General features: G+C 47.6%; 1 protein-coding gene across 2 annotated transcripts in view; it reads left to right on the top strand.

Annotated features, from left to right (window-relative positions):
• The first annotated feature begins 1,952 nt into the window (after nt 1-1,952).
• NT5C1A (5'-nucleotidase, cytosolic IA) overlaps nt 1,953-9,391 on the top strand; it is a 40,183-nt gene continuing 32,744 nt past the window's right edge. Inside the window, exon 1 of one of the 2 annotated variants that reach the window (XM_061597324.1) lies at nt 1,953-2,373. In XM_061597324.1, the coding sequence (XP_061453308.1) occupies nt 2,221-2,373 (153 nt within the window). In that variant the 5' untranslated portion in view covers nt 1,953-2,220. The remainder of the gene's footprint in view (nt 2,374-9,391) is intronic. The other variant, XM_061597323.1, reaches the window with a different exon arrangement.

The raw sequence follows: 9,391 nt of genomic DNA, 5'->3' as shown, positions 1-9,391 counted from the left end.
GACCCACTCAGATGGTTTTGAGGTGGGGGAATTGTTGGATGCAATGGGGGGAAAGACCTGCGGGCCACGGGGCCAGCCTGATCTCACCTGGTGGGGGCAGCCATGAAGGGATCCTTCTGGGATGCATCTCTGGGGCACAGCAAAAGAGTTTCAGCTGGCTTGAACTGTTGTGCAGGAGAGGGAAGGGTGTTGGCAGATCAGAAGCACCCTTCCCTGCTACGGCTTAAAGAACCAGGGCCCAATCCGCCTTTGGTGCATTTGGGCACCTGCAGCAGCTGTGTGGTCTCCACTTCATTTTGCATCTTTCCAGCTGTGCTGACCCCCAGGTGGCTGGCAGATGCTTGTGAAGCAATGAGGCAGGTACCAAGTCCACAGAGCTGCCTGCAAAGCTCCAGGTGGGGCTTGTTGGAATGTATGAGGTTCAACTCCAACTTGGTGGGTTGAGGCTGCATGGGGTTAATAAGGGTAGCTAGAGAGAGCTAGACCTCTTGCTAGTTGAGGTTATACCTATCCCTTTGATTCTCTGCCGTCTCTTCCCTGCTTGCTAGACTGATAAGCAACAGGATGTTTGATCCCAGTTCCTTCCCGCCTTCCTCAGTGTTTTTTTCTGAATCTTCTCTTTGTCTCTCCTCTCAACCAGGATGAGGGCGAGTACTGGGACCAGTGCTTGTTGCTCCAGCATAGCTAGTTAGCTAGATATAGAACTCTTTCCTATCAAGCATGTACTTCCAGAATAAAGTAGTTGTTTCTTATTTTAAAGCTTAAAGTCTCTGTCTGACTAATTTGCAGGGAAGGTAGAATCTTAGCAAAGATTCAAACACACACACACTAAGCTCACTCAATACTCTCCATTCCGCAGCGCTACGCAACTCTGCTACGCATCTCAATAGAGAAATTCCGACAGGACTGACCCAGAACAGAAGTGCCCGTTTCCCCTGGCCGGAGAGAGGTAGCCAGAACCATGTAAACCACTTAGAGGTTTTGACAAGTAAGCATTTTATAAATTGTATAAATAAATGGCAGCATGTCTCCCACACATCTCTTTGCAAAAGCTGCATCTGGTATTGAATGCAGAATTCAGCATAATGAAAATTTCTGCTTGCACCAAAACCAAAAAGCACCCAGGTGGTGGAAAGTGGCCATTCTTAGTGCTGCTGAGTTGAGGTTATCTGTTTTTAGACTCTTTTTTTTTAATGTTCAGGGCTCATTCCTGCAACATGGAAATGAAGAGAAAGACAAGGCAAATTCACAAAGCAGGAGAAATCTATCAGTAGTTATTGACCAGGACAGGAAGATAGAAACTCCACATTCAGAGGCAGTCTACCAGATGCTGTGGGACCAACCCTTTGCATTGCCTTTCACCCCCCACTTGTGAGCTGCCTGGAAACATCTGTCTGACTACTGAGAGCACTAGCTGGACCTTCAGTCTCATCCTGCAGGGCTCTTCTTATCTTCTGCATGTGAGCGTGTGCAGAGTAATTCCTCGTAGCCATTCCATGACCACAGGCGAGCCTCCACAGTCAGAGCCCTCCTGGATCAGACTCGAGGCCCTTGTCGTCTGACATGCCCCTTCCACGGTTGCCAACGAGATGCCTCAGGGAAGCTCTGGAGCGGGACAGGAGGGCAACAATCCTCTCCCACTCTTGTGCCCTCCCCCCAGCTGTTGGCCATAGCGCGCAGCTGGGGAGGCTTTGGGGGGGCCCGAGGCTCCCAGCATTTCTCCAGGTGAAAAATGTAAGGGGCCGCATCCCGAGAGTGCGGGGGCCCGGACATTCGCACACCTCCCATGGCGGTGATTGCAGTGAAACCCTCTCCATAGGCAGGTGAAAAAGATGCGCCTCCCCTGCCTGCCCGCCTGCCTGGGCCAGGAACAGCTCGCTAGCAGCTGCAGCAGCGCCGGCTCTGAGGAGGTTAAGCCTTTTGGTGGGCGGCCACTCGGTGTGGCAGCCGGGGCCTCCGCGGGGGGTCCAGGGCTCCCTTATAAAGCGCCCTCTCGGAGTGACGCCCGCCCAGCCCAGCCGGTGCCCACGCGCGGCCCTCCTGCGCGCACCCACCCCCCGACAGACAGACGCGGCTGCCTGAGTCACCCTCTCTAGAGCGGCGTCCCCGCCGGGCTCCTAGCTCTGGATCGCCGACAGGCCGGGCTGCGCCAGAAGAAAACCACCCGCTGGCTGTTGCCATTCGCGCCCTGCTCCCGCGGAAAGGCCGAGAGAAGGGACGATGGAGCCAGCGGCGGCGGCGGCGGCAGCAGGAGGGTCGCCCCGAGAGCCCCGCAGCAAAGCGGCCAACGGTGGCGGGCAGCAGAAGCCGGGGGGCTGGGAGGATGCCAAGGCGTTCTACGACAGCCTGTCCCCCAAAAAGAAACCCAAATCAGTAAGCCATTCCCCATCCTTCCCTTGTCTGTCTGTCTGTCTGTCTGGGGGTGGGGGCCGGCGGGTTCCCTCCCCGGCATGCAGGCTGCTTGTTTATTTCCACGCCAATGTATTTGTACGTGTGAGGACTATGACACGCCGGCTGGGTGCAGAGAGAGAGAGAGAGAGAGAGAGAGAGAGAAACATCCTTAGGACAGAACTGTTAAGTTAGGGAACTTGTTGAAGCTCCCTGCTTGGCCGTCTCCCTTGGATATACGCTGGAGGAGGAAGGCCCACCTGTCGCCACAAGAAAGGGGGCGCCTGGGGCTCCACGGTGGAAGGCAGACTTTGCACGCACAGGGTCGCAGGGCCCGTCGGCAGCATCGCCAACGAAAGGATCTCAGTCGCAGACCTGAGAAAGTAGGCCCTCTCCAGCGTTCTCCATCCTGGTGCCCTCCAGATGCTTTAGAGTGCCACTCCCATCAGCCCCCAGCTACTCTGCTGGCTATGAGACAGGGCAGACCGAGCTAGGCAAGATTTTAGTCTTATTAGTTTGTTTGTTTATTTCTGAATTGGTTCCTTCCTATGAAGCATTTGAAGCAATTATGGAAGACAAAGAAACGTATAAACATAGTTAAAATCATTGCATACATTAAAAAAACAACTCCACTGGTATGGGCAGATGGACAGATGTTCTGGCTCAATATAAGGCAGTTTTCACGGATCAAAGACACATTTTGTAGGGCTTTATCTAGATAACTGGCATTCAGCAGAGAACGTTATTTTTTGTTGGAAGATGCTGTTCTTTTTGCAAGGAGGAGGCCCACTGTGAATGCAAAGAAAAAGCAAAGGTAGGGAGTGAGGGTACTTTGCTACAACACGAAACATGCCTTCCTTCAGGGTGCCAAGGTCAAAGCCTTGCTGGCCAAGATGCAGGTTCCGTCTGTTGAGACCCTTTCGCCACTTAAGCCCAGCAGTTACACGTATATCATGTGTGATGCAGTCTGGGACTTCTCTGCTGAAGCAAACTCCCTCTAAAAGTGCCAGTTAGAAACTAGTAGTTGCCACCTTTATAATTCCATTTGCTGTCAAACTTACAGGAAAAGCTCATTTTTAAAAAAGGGTCTAGCAGCAGGTTTAAAAACTGATATTCCAGGTCACGTTTCCGGGGAACATAGTGGATCAACACCTGAGACTGGCCCTTTTGTTTTCTGCTGGAGAACACCCCTTAGATTTTCCACCCCAGGGGCCCAAATGTCTCAGGGTAGCCTGGATTTCAGTGTTTCATTCTAACATTACAGCTAGAGACAGCCAGTCCAACTGGCGCACACGCCCACACCCAATTAACTTGGGCTATAATCCACCAAGTCCATCTGCAGAAGCCTCACTGAAATTAAAGTGAATTATGCCAGAGTGCTTTAAGAACAGCCAGGACTCACGCTGCTTCTTTCGGCAGAGGGATCACTCACATCTATCCATCACCAGAATTCAGTCTCACTATCGCTGCTGTCTCCTGGTTTGGCTCGGGGCTGGCCCTGTCATTACACAGGTGACAGATGCTGGGAGGTGGTGGCTGCACCCCTTGGCTGTTCTCCTAAGCCTCCTCCCCCCAACTATTCCCCTTTTGGAGGACAGAACTGTGTATGCTCCAGGTCCGGTCCTGCCTCCACTAAACCAGCCTGCTGCTTCAGGGACAGTCGAGGACACAATCCTGTCACCAGTGCTGAAGTAGGATCCATTTGCCAGCCCCCCCCAATTGGTTTCGATGTGTGGAAGTAGGAGGAGCACCGTATTGTCCTTCATCTTGTCGGAATTTCTCTATTGAGATGTGTAGCAGAGTTGCATAGTGCTGCGGAACGGAGAGTATTGAGCGAGCTTAGTGTGTGTGTTTGAATCTTTGCTAAGATTCTACCTTCCCTGCAAATTAGTCAGACAGAGACTTTAAGCTGTAAAATAAGATACAACTACTTTATTCTGGAAGTACATGCTTGATAGGAAAGAGTTCTATATCTAGCTAACTAGCTATGCTGGAGCAACGAGCACTGGTCCCAGTACTCGCCCTCATCCTGGTTGAGAGGGAGAGACAAAGGAAAGATGTTTGCTCCTCTCTTGAGAGAAAGAGAACACACAGAGAGACAGAAAGGAACTGGGATCAAACAACCTGTTGCTGCATTTTCTTGTTAGCAGCAACACTTAGAGTTCTGATTGTTGTATGTTTGACTACAGGTGCAAAGGTTTCATAATAGTCTTGTCCATACTTTTGAGAGTATCCTTTGGCCACTAGTCTTGCCTTGTATCTCTCAATGTTCCCTTCAGCATCTGGCTTTTTCTTGAATACTCACTTGCAACCTACAGCTTTCCTTCCTTGAGGAAGCTTGGTAAGTGTTCAAGTTTTGTTCTTGTGCAGAGCTTCCAGCTCTTCCTTGGCTGCCTGCCTCCACCTCTCAGCTTCAGCTTTGGGTAAGGCTTCAATATCTTTCCAGGTCTCAGGCTCTGGAAGTTTATCAGCTTTTGCAAGGTAGGACAGTTTCAGTGGAGGTACACCTCTGTTGGTGCGGTTAGAGAGTCTTGGTACAGGACTCTCTGCTGCCCCTTCTGGCTGTGCGGGTTCCCCTTCTTGCTCTGATTCCTCACTGTCCTCCAGTGCTGGCACTGTTGTGGTCTTGGAATGGTGCCCCTTCTGGTTGGAATGCACCATGACCTTCATCAAAGTAGACAGCTCTTTGGATTTCAATCCTTTCTGTTTTGGGATTTAGGATTCTGTATCCCTTTTGCTTTGAAGAATATCCAACAAAGATTCCTTCCTTTGTAGTATTGTCCAATTTGGTTCTCTTCTGGTGTGGAATGTGACCATACACTTTTGATCCAAACACCTTTACATGAGCCAAACTGGGTATGCGCCCATACCATAATTCGAATGGAGTCTTGTTGCCATTCACCTTTGTTGGCAAACGATTTTGTAGATAGGTAGCAGTATACACTGCCTCTCCCCAGTGTTTCTGTGGGAGATTGGCATCTTCCAGCATGGTCTCACCATCTCAATTAGGGTTCTGAATTTTCTCTCCGAGACTCCGTTCTATTCTGGGTTGTGGGGTACAGTGGTCTGATGCTCAATCCCATTTTCACGCAGAAACTGCTGGGTAGCATGTGACATGTACTCTCCCCCATTATCAGAATGTAGAATTTGTGGTTTTCTCTGAAATTTAGTGGTCACCATTGCCACATATTCTTTGAGTTTCTGAAGCATTTGCCCCTTCTCCTTCAACATATATATCACAGTGAATCTTGAATAATCATCAATAAAACTCACAATATATTTGTTTCCACCAGTTGAAGTGATTGGCATTTCACAAATGTCACTGTGAATCAACTCTAGGGGGCGCTTAGTCTTCCTTTCACTCTGCTCAGGAAAACTGGGTTGGGTCCCTTTTGCTTTAACACAGCAAGTACATCTCCCTTTTTCTTGGCAGGGTTCAACTTTCATGCCTCTTACTAAATTATTATTTTGAAGGGTATTTATCTTTGCAATGTCTCTATGCCCTAATCTCCGATGCCATAAATTGAAACAAGACTTGTTACAGCATTAAGCTTATACACATTAGCTTGTGGACCTTCCTGATCCACTTCATACACATGCCCTTTCTTTTGGTAGCTGTGCATAAAATTTCACCATCTCTAGAAATTGTGCAGGAATCTTGTTCAAATAACACAAGCACCCATTGTTTGTAGCTTCATTAACAGAAATTAAATTGTTTGAGATTCCTGGGGTCCAGAGCGCATTCCTGAGATAAATTTCCTCAGTGCCGCTTGGAGTCTGGCAAAACAGCTTAGCATCTCCCCGTGCCTTTATGGGCAGGACTCTCAGGTCAGCCAATTTAACTGTGCCTTCATATGGGGTTAAATCTTCAAACAAAGCTTTTTCCTTTATTAGATGAGCACTTGCTCCTGAATCAATATAGAATTTATTGTCATAACATTTTCCAACATGAGTTACTTGAAAGCCCTTTGCACTTTTCTTTTCTGTCCCTTTAAATTCTTTATTTCTTTCAGGCTTCCCTTTCTTGTCACATTGGTCTGTAAGGTGTTTTTCTGAATTGCATAAATAGCAACACTTGGCTTTCACACCTTTGGATTCCCTTTGTTCCTGAACCAGATTGTTTACTTAAGAAAGAGGAGACTCTGTCTTCTCTTGCATCAGTTTTTCCTTTGTTCTTCTGAAAGAACTGCTCTCTAACTTTGGAAATAATCTCGTTTAGAGTTTTGTTTTGTTGTTGCATTATAAGTACGAAAGTCTCCATATATTTTGGAAGAGAATCCAGAAATAATGCAACCTGTACATTTTGGTCCAGCTGCATTCCCGCCTCTTCTATCCCTTGGATTAACACCATAAAACTAGTAAGATGTTCCTCAAAAAAATCATCCCTCATTTGCAAATTAATAAGACTTCTTAACATTGCAATCAATGTCCCTGGCTTTTTGGATTATGATGGGATTCAAGAGTTTTCCACATCTCTCTGGCATTTTTACTATTCATAATCAAAGGAATCTGCGCATTACTCACACATTTAGTGGTGAGGTCTTGTACTGTTTCATCCTTCTCAGTCCAAACTCTTTGTTCCTCCCGAGAAGCACCTTCTCCTGGTTCCGATCCTGTAATAACTTCTAACAGCTTCTGTTGCCTCAGGTGTTTTTGCATGTGAAATTGCCAGAGCTTCCATCCTCCGGGTTCCAGTCTGTGGAGACCTAGCCGCTCCCTCATGGAAGCCATCCTAAGTAAAAGCCTCAATTCTTCACTGACTAAAACTCTGAAGGTCTCTAATAGCTTCCTTGATTCAAACACAATAGCTCCTTTAATTGCTCAAATCTCCATTTGCATGGCTGGGCCCATAACCTGTCGGAATTTCTCTATTGAGATGCGTAGCAGAGTTGCGTAGCACTGCCGAGCGGAGAGTATTGAGCGAGCTTAGTGTGTGTGTGTTTGAATCTTTGCTAAGATTCTACCTTCCCTGCAAATTAGTCAGACAGAGACTTTAAGCTGTAAAATAAGAAACAACTACTTTATTCTGGAAGTACATGCTTGATAGGAAAAAGTTCTATATCTAGCTAACTAGCTATGCTGGAGCAACGAGCACTGGTCCCAGTACTTGCCCTCATCCTGGTTGAGAGGAGAGACAAAGAGAAGTTTCAGAAAAAAAACACTGAGAAAGGCGGGAAGGAACTGGGATCAAACATCCTGTTGCTTATCGGCCTAGCAGGAAGAGGAGAGACGGCAGAGGATCAAAGGGATAGGTATAACCTCAACCAGCAAGAGGTCTAGCTCTCTAGCTACCCTTATTAACCCCATGCAGCCTCAACCCACCAAGTTGGAGTTGAACCTCATACATTCCAACACATCTCAGGATGCAAGATGTCTTGGGCCAGTCCTGGTCTGGCTACTGCGTTCTCAGTGCCAAACAGGCCTTGAAACAGGTTGAGTTGACCACAAATTATCACCCCTCCCCCACATATCGCCCCCTGTAAACTGCCCAGAGAGTTTTGGCTATGGAGCGGTATATAAATAAATAAATAAATAAATAAATAGGGATGGATCTGGGGCTCAACAGGTTTTTGCCCTGGAATGCCCTTTGGAATGCTAGCCTCACTCCTGGAATGTAAGTTAACCAAACTCTAAAGAAGGGAGCAGCCTTGAGCATACGTAGAGTGCTTAACACAAGAGCATAAGAAGAGTCTTGCAGCTGGATCAGGCCCAAGGGGGCCCATCTAGTCTAGCATCCTGTTCGCGCAGTGGCAAGCCAGATGCCCCAATGGGAATTCCACGCTCTGGAGTAGTAGAGTGGGAGAATGTTCTCTAAGTCTGAGAGGACAGGTGAGTCAAGACCCAACACCAGTAGTCAGTTTTAAGTTTTCTCTCTTATGCTTGGCTTACTCTCCTTTGCCTAGTTTGCAAGCCTGCATTATTCAACAGAGCGCTTTGCAAACTAACAAGCATCTCCTGAAGTATTTAAGCTTCCATGACTAGCAGGGTCCATGGGTTATACTGGCAATTTGCGAAATGCTACCATGCAGACCTTAGACCCCCACTGATGCTGTTGGATAGCATGAGATTTCAAAAATGTCTCAGGAAAAACATATATGTGGATTGTCCTCTAGAGACAAGAGTTTCCGTAAGGGGCACTCAGGAAGACATTCTTTCTGGGGTCAGCTGGGAACATGCTCTGAATGCATTTTGTTCATATATACAATCTTCTCCTCAGGGATTAAGCTTGGGGGGTGATGAGGAGGAGAGAGAAGGTCCATATATTTGTGGTAGAAACCATCCACGCACTGCATTGATTGGCTGCTAGCTTGTGATGTCACAAATCCCACTTGCTTCTTTCTTGACAAGCAGTCTTTCAATTCTTTAAAAACTGAGTGAGTCTTTTTTTAAAGTGTTGAACAAACATTAAATCAGATTAATGCAAGTGGTGGTCTTAAACAATAGTCAGCATTTGGCACACTGATAAGTCTGGTTACCTAAATCCACTTAAAAACAGCAGCTAGTGTGGGGGTTTTCTCCAGTGGGGACAGCCCAGCTTTCCCTGCCTTTGAATTGCAATTGTCAGTTGCCCTGGCCTCCCTTTCAACACCATGGGCGCCAATGGTGTAGTGGCAAATTCAGAAGTGCAGTGTCCCTTCATGATAGTCACAGCCACCACCCCTCTTTTTTTGCTGTTGGGCTGAGAATGAGATCCTTGTTAATGCCTTCTCCCACAACAACAGACGTCTCTAGGAGCCAATAAGCACGAAAGAGGAGAGTGTTAGCTATTGAAAAGAGTCTTCTCAGTGGTTGACTCACCTCCTTTTACTCTGATTGGCTCCAATCAGCAGGAAAGGACAAGGAAGCATGTTAGAAGACTCTTCTCAGTGGCTAACACACTCCCCTTTCATGCTGATTGGCTCATTTGATGCTGGAGACATTGGGCACCTGCTGGGCTCCTGTTCCCAAAAAAGTAAGGGGTCTAAGATCCCCTGAAACCCTGGATGACTGCACTGATGGGTGC

The sequence above is a fragment of the Rhineura floridana genome, chromosome 15 (assembly GCF_030035675.1).
Source record: "Rhineura floridana isolate rRhiFlo1 chromosome 15, rRhiFlo1.hap2, whole genome shotgun sequence".
NCBI classification, from domain to species: Eukaryota; Metazoa; Chordata; class Lepidosauria; order Squamata; family Rhineuridae; genus Rhineura; species Rhineura floridana.
This window is presented reverse-complemented; position numbering and strand designations above follow the sequence as displayed.